The sequence below is a fragment of the Hyperolius riggenbachi genome, chromosome 10 (genome assembly GCF_040937935.1).
Source record: "Hyperolius riggenbachi isolate aHypRig1 chromosome 10, aHypRig1.pri, whole genome shotgun sequence".
Classification (NCBI taxonomy): Eukaryota; Metazoa; Chordata; class Amphibia; order Anura; family Hyperoliidae; genus Hyperolius; species Hyperolius riggenbachi.
The window spans coordinates 221,241,605-221,265,569 of NC_090655.1; the positions used below are offsets into that span (position 1 = coordinate 221,241,605).

Here is a 23,965-nt window from a genome sequence, read left to right on the forward strand (position 1 = left end):
ACAGACTGCTGGATGTTCCCCAGTGACTGGCCTCTGACCATCATGCTTCTCCTTAGCTCAAGTGGCCATGGACATTAGCCAGGTCGCGGCAGAGGAGAACATTGTGGCAAATATCAACACTCTGGCCTTGCAGCATTAGATTCCCAGGATCAGGTCTCAGCCAGGGCACTCTCTGCATGGAGGTTGTATGTTCTCCCTGTGTTTACATTGGGCTTACACTGGTACCCTGGACTCAAGCCCCCCAAAAATGACCTCTCAAAACACTGGCACCAGATTGTGGTAGGAGTATTAGATTGTGAGCCCCACTGAGGCAGAGTGATGTCACAGTGTTCAGGGCAGTATGTCCTGGGAAAATCATCTTCACTGTATAAATGCATAATACTGTAATGATCACAGTAGTGTGAGACTTGGCCAACCTGTTGTGTCTTACAGGGGCATTTATGAGAGAATGGAGGGAGGCAAAGGTGAACAGGGGAGCGGTGGGCATGAGGACTGCTGCCCATACATGCCTGCTCCTTCCGTTCGTGCAATGCAAATTGCTTCGAGTATCCATGAAAGTGTACCGGAGCTGAACCATTAAAAAGATTTTATACATAACTGGGGCTTCCTCCAGCCCCATCCACTCTGATCCCTTCCATGCTGCCATCTGGCGTCCCTACACTTCTGTCAGTCGGAGCCAATCTAACGTAAGAGAAGTGCGCTGTTTGCGTATCTCTCCAACAGCCGCTGGAGAGATATGTAGAGGGCGCACTTCTCCTGTGTAGACTGGCTCCAACTGACAGACGGGACCCAGTTCCTGAAGCTGCGGGCAGCGTACAGCGGCGTGGGAGCGATTGGAGCGGATGGGGCTGGAGGAAGCCCCAGGTATGTATAAAATCTTTTTAATGGTTCAGCTCTGAGTCCCTTTTATGACTGGGGTAGGGGCAGATATCACAGTACTGATACTTTTACACTGAGGTCCTCATAAGATGGGGAGGTAGAATAGTGATGACTGTTTTAGCATGACCTAACCTTTCTGTTTATTGCAGTGCTAAGGAGAATTGTCAGCTGAGGTTGCGGTCAAGGCTGTAGAGCAAAAATGTTGAACTCCAGTCCTTACGGGCACATTTTTGGCACATTTCTTTATTTCTCAGTCCATCCTAAACATTGGCATGGATATGGCCCTTGAGGACTGGTCAGTAGAAATTCAGATTTTTTACCTTCAAACAAAATCTATCTTAGGTCTCTTGCACACTACATCCGTTCACACTCATTCCGATTTGGACCCAATTTTACATGCGATTCCGATTTTTAATCAGTCCTGCATGCTGCGTTTTTTTTCTGCATTCTTCTTCTTGTGTTGATAGCATCCAGAAAAAATCGTAATTGTAAATCACAAATCGGAATTGCAAATCGGATTTGTGATTTTAAGTGTGCAAGACGCCTTAGGCTGGAAAACACACTGTAGAATGTTTTTCGAGTGGTGGCTATTTTGCCACAATTTTAATGCAAGTCAATGGAAGCAGTTTTTTTTTTTTAAATGACCCGAAAAACCCTCTCCAGTGTGTTCCCAGCCATATAGTGTGTGCAGTGGTTAAATTCATCAAGGGAGAAGTGACACAACCATTTGGGTCTGATAGCCAATGCTGTTAGGTGGAACTTGGAATTTTGATAAAGAGATGCCACTGTGGCTTCAGAAAAATGTGAAAAGCTGACATGGGATCCCCTTTTCCTGAATTCATGCAAAACTCAAGCATCGGAAGCCCTGATTATCTGTAGTAATGCTCATATTGGTTGTCCTTGAGTTCCAAGTAAATGGAAGAGGCTACTATGATCACATTGAGTTGATCATCAACTTGGGTGGGGTTGGCCTTTGGACTGGATTGAGACTAGTGATGTAATTGATTCTGAAACTGGTATAATATTGGACTGCACCGTCTCTGTCTGCAAATTAAACTGCATTTGTTGTGTCTGCTGTCCGGATTGCATCTGTTGAAGAGCTTTATCAGCTGGAAATGCCTGGAGTCCAGCTTGCTTCTTCTGAGGTTCTTTCTCCATTGCAAAAGTTTGTAGTCCAGATTGCATTTGTTGAAGTGCTTTCTCCATGGGAAACATTTGCAATCCGGACTGCATATGCTGAAGGCTCTTACCCATTGGAAACATCTGCAGTCCAGATTGACTTTGTTGAAGTGCTTTATCTACTGGCAATGTCTGTAGCCCAGATGGCATCAGAGGAAATGCCTTGTCCATAGGAACTGTCTGTGGACCAGACTGCATCTGGTGAACTACCGTCTCTGTTGAAATAGTTTGAGGCCCAAATTCCATCTGCTGACCTGTGTTCTCTACCGGAACTGCTGTGACCTTGTGCGTGCTCATGTGCTTCACTAGTGTTGACCGATGTGCAAACCTCTGGCCACAATCCATACAAGTGAAAGGTTTTTCCCCTGTGTGAACTTTCTGGTGCTCAACTAAGTTTGACTTTCGGGCAAAAAACCTGCCGCACAATACACACTCAAAGGGCTTTTCCCCCGTGTGGGTCTTTTGGTGCTCCAGGAGGTTGAACTTGTGACTGAAGCACTTGCCACAGTCAGAACATGTGTACGGCTTCTCTCCTGAATGAAGTTTTTGGTGTGCAATGACCTTTGTCTTGTGCGTAAAGCATTTGCCGCAGTCCGTGCAGGGGTAAAGCATTTCACCCGTGTGAATCCGCTGATGTTCAATGAGGTTGGATCTGTATGCAAAACATCGACCACACTCTGAACAAGCATATGGTTTCTCCCCAGTGTGAATGCGTTGATGGCGGGTCATCTTTGACTTTTGGATGAAGCTCTTCCCACAGTAAGAGCAACTAAAAGGCTTCTCCCCAGTGTGAATTTTTTGATGGTCCATGAGACTGGTCTTGTGCGCAAATCTCCTGCCACACTCCTCACATGAAAACGGCTTCTCATGGGTATGTGTGATCTGGTGTGAGAGGAGTTTAGCCCTGTAGTTGAAGGATTTGCCACAATCGGGACAAGGGAAGCGTCCTTCTGGTCGGTTGGTTTTGCTGCGACTGGGTAGGGAGGCAGTACGGCTGTTGGGTGTAGAATATGGAGATGGAGGGGAGGTGCTGTGAAGGGCAGGATGGAAGTCTGGGCTAACGGGATGTGTTTCTGGGGAGTCCACTGTGACTGGATCATCTTCTCTTTCAGCATCAGGTGAAGCCTCAGGACGGAACCATCCACCGCCTGTAAACAGAATAAATATGCATAAATGTGGAGACGATGCAGTGTAAGGTGTAAGGGCAGTTCGTAGTCTTGAAAAGTCTCAGGGCAAAACTTTAAAACATCACACACACCCCAAATCAGGCACACTTAGTATTAGGTAACCCCTGTACGTGTAGCCAGATGTATCCCTCAGTATAGGTAGCCAGAGATCCCCCCAGTATGGGTAGCCAGAGGGCACCCCCAGAATGTCTCCTGACTCCCCCACTGGGCACATACTGTCTCCCCATTACTTCTAATAGGGGCTGATGTCCCCTGACTCCCCCACCGGGCACATACTGTCTCCCCATTACTTCTAATAGGGGCTGATGTCTCCTGACTCCCTCACTGGCCACATACTGTCTCCCCATTACTTCTAATAGGGGCTGATGCCTCCTGACTCCCCACTGGGCACATACTGTCTCCCCATTACTACTAATAGGGGCTGATGTCTCCTGACTCCCCCAATGGACACATACTGTCTCCCCATTACTTCTAATAGGGGATGATGTCTCCTGACTCCCCCACTGGCCACATACTGTCCTCCCATTACTTCTAATAGGGGATGATGTATCCTGACTCCCCACTGGGCACATACTGTCTCCCCATTACTTCTAATAAGGGCTAATGTCTCCTGACTCCCCCACTGGCCACATACTGTCTCCCCGTTACTTCTAATAAGGGCTGATGTCTCCTGACTCCCCCACTGGACACATACTGTCTCCCCATTACTTCTAATAGGGGCTGATGTCTCCTGACTCCCCCACTGGTCACATACTGTCTCCCCATTACTTCTAATAGGGGCTGATGTCTCCTGACTCCCCCACTGGCCACATACTGTCTCCCCATTACTTCTAATAGGGGCTGATGTCTCCTGACTCCCCCACTGGCCACATACTGTCTCCCCATAACGTGTAATAGGGGCTGATGTCTCCTGACTCCCCCACTGGTCACATACTGTCTCCCCATTACTTCTAATAGGGGCTGATGTCTCCTGACTCCCCCACTGGCCACATACTGTCTCCCCATTACTTCTAATAGGGGCTGATGTCTCCTGACTCCCCCACTGGGCACATACTGTCTCCCCATTACTTCTAATAGGGGCTGATGTCTCCTGACTCCCCCACTGGCCACATACTGTCTCCCCATTACTTCTAATAGGGGCTGATGTCTCCTGACTCCCCCACTGGACACATACTGTCTCCCCATTACTTCTAATAGGGGCTGATGTCTCCTGACTCCCCCACTGGCCACATACTGTCTCCCCATTACTTCTAATAGTGGCTGATGTCTCCTGACTCCCCCACTGGGCACATACTGTCTCCCCATTGCTTCTAATAGGGGCTGATGTCTGCTGACTCCCCCACTGGCCACATACTGTCTCCCCATTACTTCTAATAGTGGCTGATGTCTGCTGACTCCCCCACTGGGCACATACTGTCTCCCCATTACTTCTAATAGGGGCTGATGTCTCCTGACTCCCCCACTGGGCACATACTGTCTCCCCATTGCTTCTAATAGGGGCTGATGTCTGCTGACTCCCCCACTGGCCACATACTGTCTCCCCATTACTTCTAATAGGGGCTGATGTCTCCTGACTCCCCCACTGGACACATACTGTCTCCCCATTACTTCTAATAGGGGCTGATGTCTCCTGACTCCCCCACTGGCCACATACTGTCTCCCCATTACTTCTAATAGTGGCTGATGTCTCCTGACTCCCCCACTGGGCACATACTGTCTCCCCATTGCTTCTAATAGGGGCTGATGTCTGCTGACTCCCCCACTGGCCACATACTGTCTCCCCATTACTTCTAATAGTGGCTGATGTCTGCTGACTCCCCCCACTGGGCACACACTCTCTGCTCACTACCTTCCTGTAGAAGAGTAAAGGAGAGGAACACAATGATGTTGTAGTGGCTGAACAAGTGAAATGAGTGACTCTTCTCTGTATTCACTGTAGTCCTTATTCCTCACCTGAGCCAATTTCTACCGGCTCTTCCTCCTCTTTTATTTTTACGTCTCCTTCATCTGTTACTTGATCAACTTCCAGAAAAACAATCTTCAGATCCTCCTCCTAAAAGTAAAAATATGCAATCAGTTCACTGTTTAACTGCTTTTTATTGACCTCTTATATATACGAATGCTGGACCCAAATGTGTTTGGGGTACCTGATGATATTCATTGGAGCTGTTGTGATCCTCAGGTGGAGACCCCTTGTGATCGTCCAGTGTGGAATAATCCTGGGAATAAAGGGGACCTCTACCTCTGTCTGGTGGATTTCTGCTACTGGATACATCTGCAGAGAAGATGCACACTCAGCAGTAGATAGAGGGTTGCGCAGGGTTATGATGCTCCCTGTCAATTTGTTAAACCTAGTTGTCCCTGGCACAAGTGATGTTACAGGTGATAGTAACTGGCAGGGGAGGCGACTTGTCAGGGACCAGTGCCAGCACAGGTAGCTATGTCTGCGTGGTGCTTGCTTGCTTCAATATGTCTATGTGGGGGAAAGGAGAGGAGGAAAGCCTCACCATCTGCACTGGGAAAATCAAAGGGAACCAAACACTTTTCCCCCCTGATTTCTAAAAGCTATAGAAGTTGCCATGTTCCGCCCTCCCCTCCTAGCTGCCCTTATTTATCCAGGGGAAGGTGTGAAAATAGCACCTGTGACTTGTGTAAACTTTTTAAAGCACAGTGTCCAATCTGACCCCCCCAAACCGCCCCCCCCCCTTCCAATGATGAAAGCTTGTTGTTTGCTTCCTGCTAATGTGTGAAATAAAATAATTACATCAGTTCTTATCTGCCTGAAACTTCTGCGGTTGTGCAGGCCTGGGAAGTAGGCTAATAAAACCCCCTGCTAAACTTTTACATGTAAAAAGAAGAGGTAAAATTTAACTTTTTTTTTTATTAATGGTCTAAATTGTTGGCATGCATATTACATGTGCTATTGAGATGCCCTGTGTGCGAAAAATGGCGTTTGGGTCACTTTAAAGGCTGTTCTGGGAGGGGAAGGAGGAGACATGATAGCTACACTTATCATCGGAGGCGGGGGAACATAATGGTCACACTGTTATGGGGTGAGGGGAGATAATGACAGCCTTGTGTAAGGGAAGATGGTTACACATATAATTGGGATATGGATGGAGATACAGCTGCACTTGTTATAGGAATAGAGATAGATTGTGACTGCAAAATGGGAAGATGATTGTGATCTTTGCCATGGTGGGGGGGAAGGGAGATAACGGTGGGAGAGTCAGAGCAGGTTTATCCACAAGACAACCTAGGCAGGTGCCTGGGACCTAATGGGTGTCAGGGGGCCTAACTGCCACTTTCTCTGAACCTTCTCGCATCTCAGGTTACCAACAGGATCTTACGGAGGAGCCAAAGCTACTTCCTTGCCTAGAGCCCCATTTAATGTTCATTCTTCTCTGGGGAAAGTTACGGAGTAGAGATCATGGTGGTACTTGTTAAGAGATAAAGCATGGTTGCATTTATCATTGGTAGACTTGAGGGCAGCTTAAAGGGACTCTGAACACAATGAAAAAATGCCATACTGAACTTACCTCAGGCTTCCTCCAGCCCCCTGCAGTCCACGAGGTCCCTCTGCATCTTCTGGGCTCCTTCCATTCTCCCGCTGGTGGCTCCGTTAGCTGCGTGACTTGGCTGGGAGTCATGCGTGCAACAGCACATGCGCGGCCCGTCGCTGTGAATGTTCTGCACACGTGCAGTTCTCAAAAAATGAACCGCACATTGCCAGAATGCTTACAGCCATGGGCATGCGAGACGGGCGCAGGGACGGACCACGCAGTTACACACGACTCCTGGCCAAGACCCGCAGCTAAAGGAGCCACCAGAGAAAGAACGAATGTAGCCCAAAGGATGCAGAGGGACCTCGTAGACTACGGGGGTCTGGAAGAAGCCCCAGATAAGTTCAGTATGGCATTTTTTCATTGTGTTCAGAGTCCCCATAAATACATAGCAAGGTATATGGGGGGAGCCATATCTGGAAATTTGTAAGGATGGAGGGAGGGATATGACATGACTACCCCAGGATATTACCGGAGAGAGGACAGTTCTGTACTAGAGATGACTGGTGGGCTCCTCTTACCTGGGGATGGGAGGGCTGGCTGGTTCTCCATCATGATGTCCTTACACAGATCATTGGGTTTTTCCTCCTCCATGTCCTGATCGGTGCGAGTCAGAACAGTGTTTATTTCCTCAGGCTAAGGGGATAAACATTATAATTTAAGTCCCTCTTTGTTTGTTTGTCTAAAGAAAGAATATGAACATTGCAGAGCACTGCAGCTTTAGTGAGTTAGGGCTACCTGATAATCATGAGGGATGGTATGTTTCAATGAAGAGTCTTGGGAATTAAGAGGACCTGTGTATCTCTCTGCTGGGATTCTGTTACTGGATGCATCTGTAAGAAACACACAAATTGGTTGAGTACATGTTTCTATGTCCTTCTATCGCATGATGGGTATCTAAGCTAGAGGGATGATCCATATCATGCTCTTCTTTACAAGAAAGAAGTAAGACACCTTAATTGGAGGCTGCCATATTTATTTCCTTTTTTTTATTTCCACTTCAGGATGAGAGCAATTTTCACATTTCAGCACTGCTCCCATTCAATCGCCAATAATTGTATTACTACTTATCACACCAAAGTGATCTACAATATATATTGTTTTTTACTTGACAAATTAGGCTTTTAGTGTGTGATAATTTTGTTTAGTAATTACCTTAATTTCTACGTATTTTAAATGGAAAAAATAGAAAAAACACAATATTTATCCATTTACCATTTACATCCATTATAGCTGTACAATAAACAGTGCTAACTATAAGTTAAACCCACAAATTTTATTTGCTGATCCAGGTTATTACAACATGTAGATTATGCTCCTAGTAATATGTATGGTAACAATATTGTATTTGGAAATAAAGGTGTCTTTTTTCTGTTTCGTGTTTTTGATTTCTCATTGTAGACTATCAATGTTTACAAGACCTTATTTGCAAAAATAATAGTAATATACCCTCATGGCATAGATATTTAAAAAGCCACATTCCTAAGGTAACAAATTATGTTTTTTTTCTTTTATATTTTGTCACTTAGTTTTCATTTTACAAGTCTTTTGTTTTGATACAGAATATATGAAAATATAATTGCTTTTGATTCAGTTTGTGACTAAAAAGTATACACAAGACATGGGCTCTAACCCTAAAACTCTCTAAATTTTGTTCTACTACTTATCAGGGTTAAAATGATACTACATTTGTCTCTTGTAGTTTTGCTAAAATTTTCCCAAGTTTGATCATAATTTTGAAAAGTACTTTTTTATGTTGGATTGAGTTTTTTACCTATTTTGTCGGTGACGTGTGTCAAAGCTTTAAAACACACCAATATGTATTCTACAACTCGTCAGTTAAAATGATACCACATATGCTTCACTTAGTAACCAACTGGTCACATTCTCCACAACTATATAGTATGTATGTGTGTATATATATATATATATAAGTTGGTTTTAAACATACCAGTTGCCTGGCAATCCTGCTGATCTCTTTGGCTGCAGTAGTATCTGGATCACACACCTGGACCAATCATGTAGCTAATCCAGTCAGACTTCAGTAAGAAGTAACACTTGATCTGCTTACTGGTTCAAGATATGTGGCTAAAAGTATTAGAGGCAGAGGATCAGCAGGACAGCCAGGCAATGTGCATAGTTTAGGGTTCCTTTAAAGTCTCCACTTAATCTACCCTGAGCAGCTTAGTTTTACCGACTTTATACTCCTGAAATGCTTACAGTCTCAGGAACGTTATACTGAGTGTTTGGGGACTCTCCAGCAGAGCCAGCACTTCAATAGGTGCATACTAGGCAACTGCCCTGGGTCCCAGAGCCAGCTGGCAGACTACAGTGCAGCATACTGATTGCAATGGAGTGAACACAACTGCCCATCCGGCGCACTCCCTACAGTCTGTGTTCTTAAAGGCCCATACACACGTCTGATTTTTGCAAACCGCCCGGCGGATCGCTCAAACTCAGTCTTATCACGCGAACGACAGTCTGTACACACGCCTGATTCCGCACGCGGACGACTGAACGACGGGACGTTCAAACGACCCGTCGTTTGCAAAAATCAGACGTGTGTATGGGCCTTCAGTCTTCATCCTCGAATGTACGTACATGCCGCAGGGTCACGGAGAATAGACACTTTCAGGGATGAGGCTGGACCTACACTGAAAGAGGGAACCATGCCAGCCGGACAGGCGAGTTTGCTCCACTGATGTCAGTACTCTGCAGGGGCCCCAAGCTACCGCTTTCCACTTTGGGGAGTCCTGGAAGGTTCTGTCAGCCAGTTCTGGGGCCATGGGGACAACCTTACAATATAATTGGGAGGAGGGTGGTCTTGAAGGAACAAAGGGGCCTCCTAATGATGGGGGTTAGGGCTTTGGCACAATGAAATAAATTTGGGGGGTGGGCGGAAGAGTGGGTTGGGGGCCCATGTAATTTTTGCCACGGCCCCATCTTGCCTAGAACTGGCCCTTCTCTCAAGGTTCATAATACTTAATTATTTGTCTGTTATAGAATATGTGTATCTAAATAAGCACTTCATATTATTTTCATATTTATAAAACATGAAAGTCTCATCTTACTCAGTGATGTAGGGGGTGGCTTATTCTCTGTCACAAGGTTCTTGTAGGCATTCTTGTTTCCTTCCATATACTCCCACTCTTCCATGGAGAAATGCACAGTGACATCCTGACACCGTACTGGAACCTGACACACACATTGATACAGTCACTTGCCAGATACATAATGGATGCTGTCCCATAATTCACAGCACTGCTCACCTCTCCTGACAGCAGCTCAATCATCTTACTGATCAACCTTAAAACCTTCTTCTCAAATGTTCTCTCTGGTGTTGGAGAGGGAGGTGGTGCATCACTGGACTCCTTCTTTATTGGGCCATAATCCTATAGAATAAAATATAATAAATGCCAAACTGAAATATGTCAAGCCATCCCAGAATCCTCCTCACCTCTCTCATGTCTGAATTTTAGTAATTGAGATGACTAATGACAGATTAGGAGTTAGTCATGCTTGGACACACTTGCATCACATCAGACAACAATTTCCATGCCAGGTAATGTCCTTTATTCATAACACCCTTTCTACTCACATCATGTAAATGACCCTGTGGTGAGAAGGATATTAAACTAGCCATTTTTCTTTTCTTTTAAACAATACTGATTGCCTGGCTGTCCTGCTGACCCAATGTCTCACATACATTAAACCACTGACCCAGAATAAGTATGCAGATCAAGTGCTCTGACTAAAGTTTGTCTGCACTATCTGCATGCTTGTTTTAGGTGTTTGATTCAGATGCTACTAAAACCAAAGGATCGCCAAGACTGCCAATAAAGTAGCATTGTTTAACCTCCTTAGCGGTAACCCCGAGCTGAGCTCGGGGTAAGCCGCCGCGGAGGATATCTCAGCCCTTGGTGGGGCGATTTCTGTTCTGTAAAGTGCTGTACGCGCAGCTAGCACTTTGCTAGCTGCGCGTCCAGCTCGATCGCCGCCGTTCTGCGGCGATCGTCCGCACGCAGCGGCGGAAGAGGGCCCCCCCGCCAGAGCCCTGCGCAGCCCGGACCAATCAGTCCCGAGCAGCGCAAAGGGCTGGATCAGATGGGTCTGACGTCAGGACGTCCATGACGTCATTCCGATCGTAGCCATGGCGACAGGAGAAGCCAAACAGGAGATCGCGTTCTATATGCAATCTCCTGTTTAATTTTGTTGCCGACGGCAATCGGACTAGAGGGACACATGCGCCCTCTAGTGGTGTTTTATGCAGCTACCACTCAGGTAGCTACATGAAACAAAAAAAAAATTCAAAAAAAGTGCAATGCAGCCTCCTTGGCGGAAAAATTGAACCGCCAAGGAGGTTAACAGAAAGTAAATATGGCATCCATATCCTTCTCTCTCAGAAGTTCTTTCTAGACTTGTGTCAGATCACAGTCTACCTGAGATGAAAATAAACTGATGAGATAAACAATTGTATTTATGCTCCTACTCCTAAAAATAACTTTTTAGATATCGCATGGTTTTATTTTATATTTAAACTACATTGATTTTTTTTTGCATCTGCTCAGTGGCAGCCTAATAAGTGTCCCAGAGTTACAAAAAGGTCAATAATTCATGTATTTTATCTCCCTCTGCTCTAAGATTGTTGTATTCTGCAAGGAAAATGTTATGGCTGTAATTAGTGTTTACTATATTCATGAGGGCCCAAGACAGAAGCTGTCACTTCAATGTAAAAAAATTAACTCTTTCTGGCATCAAAATAAAACAAGTAAAACAGCTTGGTTATTAATATTTTTTGCACTGTATTTTTTTTTTTATTATTATTTAGTATTTATATAGCACCGACATATTACGCAGCGCTGTACAGTGTATATATATATATATCTTGTCACTAACTGTCCCTCAAAGGAGCTCACAATCTAATCCCTACCATTGCCATATGTCTATATTATGTAGTGTAAGTACTGTAGTCTAGGGCCAATTTTAGAGGGAGCTAATTAACTTATCTGTATGTTTTTGGAATGTGGGAGGAAACCGGAGTGCCCGGAGGAAACCCGCACAGACACGGAGAGAACATACAAACTCTTTGCAGATAGTGCCTTGGCTGGGATTCGAACCAGAGACCCAGCGCTGCAAGGCGAGAGAGCTAACCACTGCGCCACCGTGCTGCCCTGTACATACAAGTTTATCTCATCATGTCACATGTAGCTTCAGGTACACTTTAATACATCATTATCGGGCCTTATACCTCCATTTAAAGTTAAACTTTGGAAACGTTACCCATTCTGTCTTCCTCTCATTCCCCCTTTCAAAACACTTTTCCAAACAGTGAGGTTATTATGTTACACTACCAGAATATTCCTTACCTCTCCAGTCGGGTGTGTGTTTTATTTACAAAGAGTGATGTCATGTGACACTCCCAGAATCCTCCTCACCTCTTCAGTCAGGTCTGTGTTTTATTAATAAAGATAAGAGTGATGTCATGTGACACTCCCAAAATCCTCCTCACCTCTCCAGTCAGTAGGTACAGAATCTTCAAGGAAATTTTTATTATCTGCTCCTTCATGTAAATGCTCTCCATCTCCATACTGAAGGATCGCGTCATGGGTTCCAGTCCTTATGATGGACTATAGAATAAAAAATATTGTAGCCTTGTTATTAACACTGGTGATATTAGGGTACTCAACACCAATCTTCCTTTCTTCTCAGTAGGCTTTGCCTTTCCTTGAGCAAACCTAGAAACTCTAATAATAGTATAGCGCCCCCTGCTGGCAAGGAAGATTATTACCAGAGCTCCTAACAGCAGCTGCACCCAGAGAATTCTCCCCTATCTTGCTGAAAAAGTAGGTCAATGTCATTGAAATGTCACATATATTATGAAAACTAGAATATTACCTCCTGGATCACTGCAATTTTTTAAAACTGAGTTCAGAGTGTATTCCTGGAACTGCTGTTTTTATGCAGGTCTGTTACCTCAAGTCTCAGACATGCTCCAGGGTTTAAAGCGAGAGTCTAGGAAAGTAATTGACAGTGTGTATGTATGTCCCGGATTTCTATCATCTGCTTTGCCACTCTATTCCACTCCAGGATTTTGTTTCCTGCTCAGACAACGGGTGTTCAGGTGAGCGAAGGGATTTACATGAGATTGTAGCTGTTTCCTCTGAGAGGACTTCTCAGCTGGGAAATAAAAGCCCAATCAGCCCAGCATGGTTTAAACTGATCTGGGAGCTGTACACACTGCAAGAGTTCAAAAGATATTGTTAATTTGTGCTGGAAAAAATATACAGTATTTGAGTTGTTTGTTTCAAGACAAGTATAAGGCTAGTCTTCTACAGAGAGAATGTGTTTAGTAGTGCATTCAACTGCAAGGTTTTGTTTATGTTTATTTTTATTGTAAATAGTTTGTACAGCACCAATTAAAGGATACCCGAACTGACATGTGACATGATGAGATAGACAGATGTATGTACAGTGCCTAGCACACAAATAACTATGCTGTGTTCCTTTTTTTCTTTCTCTGCCTGAATGAGTTAAATATCAGGTATGCAATTGGCTGACTCAGTCCTGACTCAGACAGGGAGTGACTACAGTGTGACCCTCACTGATAAGAAATTCCCCTTTTGTACCTCTTTCTTGCTCTCAGAAGCCATTTTCTGCTAGGAAAGTGTTTTATAGTTGTAATTTCTTATCAGTGAGGGTCACACTGTAGTCACTTCCTGTCTGAGTCAGGAATGAGTCATCCACTTACATACCTGATATTTAACTCTTTCAGGCAGAGAAAGAAAAAAAGGAACACAGCAAAGTAATTTGTGTGCTTGGCACTGTACATACCCATGTCTATCTCATCATGTCACATGTCACCTCGGGTATCCTTTAAGTCTAACAGGAGAAAAGCACTATACAATTGTTAGAATTATTATTATTAAATTGCGGAAACTTTTCCACTAGTCAGATTCTGTTTCCCCTCATTGTAAATGTCATTCCATCTGCATTATTGAGCATTTGTGTTTATGTAGAAAGTATAGGAGGGCAAGAAAATAAACCAGCCATTGAAAATGTTTTGCCGCACTCTCCCCTCAGTGGGAAATCGCAAACACAATTGCACCATAAAACCTATCTGAACACACAATAATCGCATCGCAACACGCACAGCAAGTGTAGATAAAATCATGATCACAGCGTGTTTGAGAGTTTTACTGGAAAACAAGCCTTTAAAGTTTATTTTATCACTTGAGGACTGCAATATGTATGTGCTTGACTCCCAGCTCTGCACTCTTAAAGGGAACTAAGCACCCTTTGGAATTTCTCCTCATTTCTAATAGCTATAGGCGCTGCCATGTTCCCCCCTCCCCATCTAGCTGCCCTTATTTATCCAGAGGGAAGGTGTGCGGTTAGCACTGTGACTTCTGTAAACTCTTTGAAGCAGTAGTCCTAATTACCCCCTCTGTTGATGAAAGGTATTGTTTACTCTGAGCTAATGTTTGCAATAAAACAATTACATTAGTCCTTAGCTGCCTGAAATGTATGCACTTGGGCAGGCTGCAGAAATAGGCTAATAAAACCTTATAAATGTAAAAAAAAAAAAAAAAAAAAAAGGTAAAATAGTTTTTTAGTTTTTTTTATAATGAAACACACTGTGTTGGCATGCATTTTTAATGTGCTATTGAGATGCTATGGGTGCTGAAAATGGTGCTTGGTTCACTTTAAAGGACAACTGAAGCGGGAATACTATGGAGGCTGCCATATTTATTTCCTTTTAAACAATACTAGTTCCCTGGCAGCCCTGCTGATCTATTTAACTGCAGTAGTATCTGAATAACACCAGAAACAAGCATGCAGCTAATCTTGTCCGATCTGACAATAATGTCAGAAACACCTGATCTGCTACATGCTTGTTCAGGGTCTATGGAGTATGAGAGGCAGAGGATCAGCAGGATAGCCAGCCAACTAGTGTTGTTTAAATAGAAATAAATATAGCAGCCTCCATATCCCTCTAATGTGGCATGGTGGTTAGCTCTCTTGCCTTGCAGCACTGGGTCCTGGTTTAAATTCCAGCAGGGACACTATCCGCACGGAGTATGTATGTTCTTCCCGTGTCTGTGTGGGTTTCCTCTGGGCACTCTGGTTTCCTCTCACATCCCAAAAACATACAGATATGTTAATTGGTGTCCCCCTAAATTGACCCTAGACTATGATACATACACTACATGGTATAGCCATATGACTATTGTAAGGATTCGATTGTGAGCTTCTCTGAGGGACAGTTAGTGACATGACAATATATACTCTGTACAGCACTGCGTAAGATGTTGGCGCTATATAAATACTAAATAATAATGAACTATGTCAGAGGTCTCATTACAAATACCTCTTTTTAAAAACATGTGATGCTTTGGGAGAAAAAAGAAGACAAAAAAGCAACTATATAACAGAACAGAGCTATTCAATGTCAGAATAAAAAGGTGTAAATAGCAGAATATCTAACTAAATAAATGTATATAAGAATAACATAATCAGGTAGCCCTGAGATTAGGTGTGTATATCTTATCAGGTATAGAATAATGCAGGGTGTCAGGGATGGCATGCTGGCACTTCCTGGGTGTAGCCCCACCCCACTTCTGCCCCCACTATTCTTTACAGACCCCCCACATCACCCACCTCCAGCTGTAGGCATTCAGCAGCAGGCTGGAGCCTGGTGATGTCACTGGCTGTGTGGACAGGAGGCAGCAGGGGATCATGGGTAATCTCTGCCCTCCTGTAGCAGGAAATATTCCCATGCTATTTACATTCAGAAGAGCGGTGCTCAGCACTGGGCTGGCGGCCATTATACTGGAGACCAGAACAGCTGGAACCATTACACATGCCTGTGCTCTGCTGCATACAGTATTGTCCTGTGTTTGAGCTCGTGTTGAAAGAGTGCATCACATGGGTAATCACAGGAGTCTTCAGCCACCATCTTGAGTGTGGGAAAATTGCTGGTTAGTAAAGAGAGAGATAAGGGAAGATGTCAAGTCTACTAGGGTAGTTTCCAGAGGAAAAGGTGCCATTTATGAAGGATAAGAGGCATTCTGAAATGAGAACATAATTTACTGGTAATGAGTTAGGGTGCATACACACATCCAATTTTGATTGGCCAGGTTTATCACCTCCAAGTAGTATGAGGACCAACAGATTTTGAATACTATGAGCATATTATGTAGGTAAGTTCTTATACTACATGGAGGTGGTAAAAATGTCCAGTCAAAGTTATATATATGTGTATGCACTCTAAAGCCTGGTACACACTTTCAATTATGATTGGCCAATCACTGACCAATGTTACCACCTCCATGTAGTGTGAGGGTTTACTTACACAATCTGCTCAGAGTATTAAATATCTGTTGATCCTCTTACTACTTGGAGGTGGTAAAATTGGTCAGTGATTGGCCTATCAAAATCGAAGGTGTATAGGCTGCATAAACACATGCAATTTTGACTGACCAATCACTGGCCAATTTTACCACCTCCAAGTAGTATGAGGGGCTACAGATTTTGAAAAGTATAAACATACTGTGTAGGTAAGCTGTCATACTACATAGGTAATGAAGTGGTAAAGCCAGTGATTTGCCATTGCCAATCAAAATTGTATGTGTATGCACACTTAAAGAGGAACGCCAGCCTAAACAAACATACTGTCATTAAGTTATATTAGTTATGTTAATTTAAATAGATAGGTAATATAATCTCTTACCCACACTGTTTTAAAAGAACAGACAAATGTTTGATTTCATGATGGAAGCCATCTTTTTGGTTGAAAGGAGGTGACGGAGCATGAGACACAGTTCCAACTTTCCTGTGTCCTGAGCACCTCTCCCAGTTGCTAGGCAACGTGAATAACAACATAGGAAATCCCATCATGCTCTGCACAGCATCAGGGGAAAAAAGCCCGGGCTTTTTTTTCTTTGATGGGTGGAGCTTAGATAAAAATGCAGCTAAAAATGATGCTTTGGTAAGAAAAACAAAGTTCTGATGCTGTTAAACTGTTAAAGAAACACCAAGCTTTTTCAGTTCTGCGGAGTAGATTTTTAGTCCGGAGGTTCACTTTAAGCCTGGTACACACTTTAAATTAAGATCGGCCTATTACTGAGCAATTTTACCACCTCCATGTCGTATGAAGGTCAACAGACATTGAATACTATGAACAGATTGTGTAGATAAACCCTCATACTATATGGAGATGGTAAAATTGGTCAGTGATTGGCCAATCCTAATTGAAAGTGTGTGCCAGGCTTAACCCCATCACACAGAGCTCTCCATAAGTGGCCACCTCCTCTTACTAGGGACGGTTAGTGAAATGCAAATAATTCTGAGTTGATGCAGGATTATATATATTTTTTAACCCAGTTTGAAAATGGAGCTGATAATCCAGAGGCTTCTACCCCCCCCCCCCCCCCCACACACACACACACACACACCTGTACTGGGACCCCTCAAACCTTCTTGACAATGTCTTGTGGACAGAGCGCGGACGCACCGCAAATGTGCAGAACGGCTCGGGCCTGTGCAGTATCGCTTGCATTTGCAGTCTTCTTTGTGGTTTAGAAGAGTAACTCACACTTAATAACCTTATTGGAAGGAGATAAATTACCTAAAATATAACTTTTATTGGAAACATTTAAAATTCTTTGGAGAACTGCTACTGATTGCTAGTGATACAATCACAGTGGATGGGAGACTTGTATATTATGTATGTATACCACTGTAATGCCTGGCAGATCTCCTGCTTTCTTTCAGCGACTATACCGCAATCTAGTGCCGTAGCTCTGAGCTCGGCCCACGTCTTTACCTATAGACAAGCCCCCACTTGAACAGGACATTGAATATGTCTCCTGACTTGGGTTACCCCCAGGTCTTAACTTGCAAGGTATAGCGGCTGAGGCCGAGAAAGCCAGAGTACCACCAGAGCAAACAAGACTATGCAGCTGGGTAATATTAGGTAGTAGAGCGGGATGCTCTTGTAGGAAGTACACAGATCATACCAGGAGCTATGAACAAGGAAGCAAGATTGCTCAAAGCGACCGCAGCTCTGAGCTTCCGATAACCCCCACAATAAACAAAACACAATGGTTGCTCAGTACGACCACAGCACTGAGCATCTGATGTCCACCACACTGAGTAACAAGAACAGACAACAGACAGACAGACAGAATCTTGTCAATCTAATCACTGTCCCAGCAATAGCAAACATCCACACTAATACGGACAACACAAAGAAGTAGGAGCGTAACTAATAGCAACCGCAGCTTATAGTTACATCCACAGGAACAGGACTAGCAGGAACAGACAGACAGAAGGAATGTTTGCCAATCTAATTGCTGCCCCTGCAATAGCAAACATCCACACTGGCACAGACAAGACAAACAAGTAGGAGCGTAACTAATAGCAACCGCTGCTACAGTCACTTCCATAGGAACAGAACTAGCAGGAATACTACCAGTCACCAACGTGGTGAAGGCAGTCTCCACACTATCAGGATAGGAAAGACTTCACTGTACCCCCGCGGGTGCAGTGAACGTCCAAATGAGCAAGACAAGGTAATGCAATAATATTCAATTCAAACTTCACACAAGGAACCCAGCAATCAACTTTGGCTGAGCTGAACGCTATGACGGGGTGTAAGAGGTGAAGCAGGCTTTTCTAGGGACATCAGCCAATGAGAGCAAACATGCAAATTCCCACACAGTGTTAGACTAATTGAAGGCTGCAAGCTGCCTGTGAATGGAAAGAACTCTCATTACAAATGCATGGCAGATTATGCAACCACATGCATGTAAGAAATACACAGCTGTCTGGCTGAAGTTCTACAGCAGCAAGCCATAGGTGGATTCATGACCACATCCTGAGCTACTCTGAGCTGCACAGTGACTGCAGATGGCAATGAGACTCATTGCGAATGCAATTAAAACTAAGCAACCAAATGCAGGCAGAGAAATCAAAACTGCTTGGTTGTAGCTCCACTGCAACCAACAGGAGGGATCCTTATAACCCTAGTAATAATGGGGTTAAGTCCTATCTAACCCTGTAGATGTGTGTATAAATACAATCACCCCACACAGACTCAACATGTTTCACCTACTCAAATAGGAGGCTTTGTCAGGGAAACAAAAGTGCCTAGTGCCAGTGCTGAAGTGCAGTATTGCAGAATACAGTATATACATTAATCACATCACATAATAACAGCCGTATGGCTAATACAGCAGCCATAAGGCTGTTATTGTGTGATGTGATTAGTGTATATATTATGTTCCCTTGACAAAGTTTTAGGGTTAGGCGTCAGGAAGGGAAGTTTTAGTGTTAGGAAGGAAGGGTTAGGGTTAGGCGCGAGGAAGGGAGGTTTTAGGGTTAGGGGCCAGGAAGGGGGGTTTTAGAGTTAGGTGTCAGGAAGGAGGGTTTTAGGGTTAGATGCCAGGAAGGTGGGTTTTAGGGTTAGGTGCCAGGAAGGGGGGGATTAGAGTTAAGAAGGGAGGTTTAGGGTTAGGTGTTAGGAAGGAGGGTTTTAGGGTTAGGCACCAGGAAGGGGACACTTAGGGTTAGGCATCAGGAGCAGGGTTTTAGGGTTGGTTGTCAAGAAGGGGGGTTTTAGGGTTAGGAAGGGAGGTTTAGGGTTAGGCGTCAGGAAGGGGGGTTTTAGGGATAGGAAGGGAGGTTTAAGGGTTAGGAACCAGGGAGGGGGTTTTATGGTTAGGAAGGGAGGTTTAGGGTTAGGCGTCAGGAAGGGGGGCTTTAGGGTTAGGCATCAGAAAGGGGGGTTTTAGGGTTAGGTGCCAGGAAGGGGGGGTTTAGGGTTAGGCAAACAGGAAGGGGGGTATTATGGATAGGAAGGGAGGTTTTAGGGTTTGGCACCAGGAAGGGGGTTTTAGGGTTAGGCGGCAGGAAGGAGGGTTTTAGGGTTAGGCATTGGAGGGGGAGGGTTCTGTGTGAGAGTAGGGTTAGGTTTAGCTGTAGTAAAATATCGGTAACATTCACCAATGTTTAACCATTGTCATTACCACTGTAAATATTTTTTCATTTACATTTGGTGCCCAATTCACCATGGTATTTATCGTTTAGTTATATCGGTTTCACCCTGCGCCCATTTTTCCTTGCGCCTTTATTTAATGCATTCCCTGCAAAATATTAGCGCAGCGAGCCAGGTCACACCCACCTCTCGCTCCTCTGTGCTGCTGTCATCTCCTTGTGTCTGTAGTGACCCAACGGATCATTTAATACGCACTCATATACACCACCGGGTCACAAGGTCACTATGGGCACCTGACAGCAGCACAAAGGGAAGAGTATGCTGGGCTGGAGAGGTGAGTGAGAGCCATTAGCAGGGGGGGGGGGGGGGGGGGGGGGGAAGCGTCACCGGCTCCAGGCCCACCCTGTATAGATACCACCACAACCCCACCCTTGATTGACCAACAAAAAAAATCCTGTCCAATTGGTAATGTTGGTTGATTTCTGCTCGAAATCAAACGAAATTCCAATCGGGCAATATGTAGGGGCAACAATCTTCATCGGATTGTATCACCATGATCGAATTTGCAAAGAAAGGTCTCATAGTGTATGGACAGCTTAAAGTGGACCTGAACTCTCGCACAGGACAGAAGGAAAACATATGCTGAGAGTACACCATGAGATATTTTGGCAGATAGATGGTTCGATAGATAATTTCTGACATGTCCGATCTTATTTTTTTATCGTTTTTCTGTTCGATTTGCCATATAAGTGAATAGAAATTGATAAGAAAAACAAGGTCTGTGTTTTATTAACAGGGAGAAGTGTGATATCATGTGACCCTTCTAGAATCTTCCCAATGGTTTCAGTCGGGATTGTGTTTTTTCAGTGGCGATAAGGGTGGTGTTACATGACCCTCCCAGAATGCTTCTAACCCCTCCAGTCAGGTCTGTGTTTTATTAATAAAGGTAATAAGTAATGTCAGTTTCTGCTCAATGACACCTTCATTGGAGTATGCCTTCGCTAAAATCTATGAACTATTGACTCTTTTTATCTCTTTCCTGCTCTCAGAAGCCATTTTTTTTGCTAGGAAAGTGTTTTATAGTTGGAATTTCTTATCAGTGAGGGTCACACTGTAGTCTGACCCAGTCCTGACTCAGACAGGAACTGCCACTTACATACCTGATGTTTAACTCTTTCAAGTAGAGAAAGAAAAAAAGGAATACAGCATAATTATTTGTGTGCTAGGCACTGTACATGCACATGTTTATCTCATCATGTCACCTTGGGTATCCTTTAAAGTGGACCCAAACTAAAAATACAAGATTTCAGAAATAAAATCTATTTTCTAAATTATAATAATAAAAAGCAGCCTTTTTTCATCTGCATAATGACAAATATAAAATATTTTACATTTATTGGAGAAACCTCTCCCTTCCTTTCATATTGCCGGCAAATAATCCGGCAAACTGGTGGAGTAGATGGTGTCCAGCAAAGGAGGAATTGCTAATGGCTGCCCCCAGTATAACCCTAGCTATGCAAAGAGGAAGGTGAAAAGCATGCACTGAAATGCTCATAGGCTTGAAGGAGTGTTTATTTATATTTGTATGTGTCAGAGTGCTGCAACTAAATAATTTGAAAGAAAAAAATTTTTGGTTTGGGTCCGCTTTAAGCAACAGAGGAGTTTTATTTTAATTTGGCTAATAACGCTATACACCAGTAATGAACATGTCAAGTGTTGTGTATAATTTGAAAGAAAGTCAGGAGAAACCGTTGTAATTACTTTATTAATAAAGTTCTTGTATATACAGTTATTTGTTTGGCAGATGAATGAATCATTTACACAGCGCACACTTATACAAAGGACCACACAGCAGAAATCTGAGCAAACAAATGGACTATGGGATATGTGACATATTTCACCTGTGGCCAGTGATTGAGCAAGCCAGAAATCCGAGAGATAATTACATATCTTGTCATGTTTCAACTAACAGATACAAAGGTAATAAGAGTCACTTTGAGGAACAACAGACTCTGCCTGGGAGAACGTTCTTACCTTGCTTATCTTTGTTAGCAAATTAATACGCTTAGAAACTCCTAGCTACCCATTTTAAAGGAGGACCCTTATTTGCTAATTTTTTACCATCTTCGTTTATAAATGCTATAGACAGCGTTTGCCCATTGTAAAATATCACCTCACCCTGATTTGTGCTTTGTCATCAGTGATGCTGGCATCTTTACTGTTGGAAAGATGAATCACTGTGGGGATGTTTTTTTCTTTTCCCTGTGTGTGCAGGAACGTCAGCTGATCTCCCAAAGTGCTCTGGCGCAGAAGACTGTGTGACATCATAGCCTAGGCCAGTGATGGCTAACCTCCAGCTGTGGTGGAACTACAAGTCCCATGAGGCATTGCAATACTCTGACAGCTCTAAGCATAACTCGGGGAGGCAGAGGCATGATGGGATTTGTAGTTTTGTCACAGCTGGAGTGCCAAGGTTAGCTATCACTGGTCTAGGCTAGACATCACAGGGATGGCGGGGCTACATATCAATATACAGAAATGTATAGATATAGGAATTGCTGCTGATGCCAAAACCAGGATGATTAGCATAACAATGGATATCCTGAATATAAATGATAATGTTTTGCTATAAGTGGATGGATAGTGTACTGCCTCTGCCTCTGGAGACCTGAGTTTGAATCTTGTCTCTTACTGTTCAGTAAGCCAGCACCTATTCAGAGTAGGAGACCTTGGGCAAGACTCCCTAACACTTCTACTGCCTATAGAGCACACCCTAGTGGCTGCAGCCCACCAGGAGAAAATGTCCTGTGTCTTGATTACTTGTCTGCTTTATGTCTAGGTCTAGGACAAACATATATTAGGTTCTTTGCCACTATCTAAGATCATTGTTCTATGTCTTCCTGGTAGCCAGATTGCCATTGTTTATTGATGAATCAGTGGCGCTATCATTCTTGAATGATTTATGTCAAACATCTAGGGTGATAGATGTAGGCTCAGTGGATGACATACTGGTCCCCGTGTAAACCATTCTGATGTTTGGAGAAGAAGCCAATGGCCTGAATTGGAGGGATTCTTTAACATACTGCACCAGGACCTCTTTGACCTGAAGCTCTGCATACCAGTCCAAATAGTCACTTGACTTGGATCCAAGATCAACATTTCTATGAATTGGAGGGATTCTTTAACATACTGCACCAGGACCTCTTTGACCTGAAGCTCTGCATACCTTTCCAAATAGTCACTTGACTTGGATCCAAGATCAACCTTTCAATGTGATCTGGATGACATGTCCTACTCCCAGGTTTTCAACCTTACCCATCTTCTAGCCAAATTAGGAAGGACAGTATATCTGCAAGTACCCAACTCACTGGCTGCATCAGACAGAAAAGCCATAGAGAATAGTGTGTTAAGAAACTGAAGAGGTGTCTTGAGGGGTACCCTCTCTAAGGTGAACTTTACAGCTCTATCGTCCACAGCTTTAAAGACCTGACCACAACCATGACAGCAAAAGTGGGATTTAAAGGCCAAAGGGCATAATCGTCTTTTACATCTCTTTATCAAAAGAAAATCTATGGGCACTTAGATTTTAAATTTGCCTTTCAGAAACATGGCAAAAATGTGGATCAATAGGGAAGAGATGCCAGAATTTTGGATCGTCTTGACTAAAAAGGATTCTCTAAGCCAAGGCTTTAGGCCCCAAATCTCTGTTTCCTAGTAATTTACATTCCTTGCCAATGATGACCTTAACATTATTGTGGATTGGAATAGAGGCATCTTTGTCTTTACTAAGACCCCGATACTTGTGGTCAAACATAAATAAATACTTATTTCTCCATAGTCATGTGCATGACCGATAATAGACACTATGGGCCAGATCTAATTCACTTTTTCTTGTAATTTTTCTCTTAGGTGAATGTTGCATCTTATCAATAAAATGCATTTGAAGCCACCAGCAAACACGAAAATACTCAGAATAATTTTGACACAGCTTTTTCACCTACTTTTTGGTACTTTTTTAGTTGCAGAGTGCTGTGATGTCTAAAGAAGAGACCTGCTTAGAAACCTTCACATCTTTTTTTCTCAGAATCTGGGGTCTCTCCTTCTGCTGAAGAGCCCTTAACATCCCCCAACATGGATTCCACCTCTGGGGAATCCACAAC

General features: G+C 43.7%; 1 protein-coding gene across 3 annotated transcripts; it reads right to left on the reverse strand.

Moving 5' to 3' along the window:
- Positions 1-652: 652 nt before the first annotated feature.
- Positions 653-15,631, reverse strand: LOC137534544 (oocyte zinc finger protein XlCOF8.4-like). 3 transcript variants are annotated; one of them, XM_068256085.1, is made up of 9 exons: positions 15,467-15,631; positions 12,318-12,435; positions 10,078-10,200; positions 9,880-10,003; positions 7,547-7,641; positions 7,330-7,444; positions 5,393-5,520; positions 5,199-5,298; positions 653-3,206 (listed from the first exon to the last, which is right to left on the reverse strand). In XM_068256085.1, the coding sequence occupies exons 2-9, from the start codon at positions 12,411-12,413 to the stop codon at positions 1,831-1,833; spliced, it is 2,157 nt and encodes a 718-aa protein (XP_068112186.1). In that variant the 5' UTR covers positions 12,414-12,435; positions 15,467-15,631; the 3' UTR covers positions 653-1,830. The 3 variants fall into 3 exon arrangements, with proteins under 3 accessions (XP_068112186.1, XP_068112187.1, XP_068112188.1); XM_068256086.1 differs by lacking the exon at positions 12,318-12,435; XM_068256087.1 differs by lacking the exons at positions 12,318-12,435; positions 15,467-15,631 and adding an exon at positions 12,175-12,285.
- Positions 15,632-23,965: the final 8,334 nt, after the last annotated feature.

Excerpts from the sequence above, each read along its gene's own strand:
- LOC137534544 (XM_068256085.1), bottom strand. The coding sequence starts at position 12,413 with ATGACGCGATCCTTCAGTATGGAGATGGAGAGCATTTACATGAAGGAG. Across the intron at positions 5,299-5,392 it reads GCTCCAATGAATATCATCAG|GAGGAGGATCTGAAGATTGT; the intron begins GTACCCCAAACA and ends TTTTACTTTTAG. Across the intron at positions 3,207-5,198 it reads GCCGGTAGAAATTGGCTCAG|GCGGTGGATGGTTCCGTCCT; the intron begins GTGAGGAATAAG and ends TTCTGTTTACAG.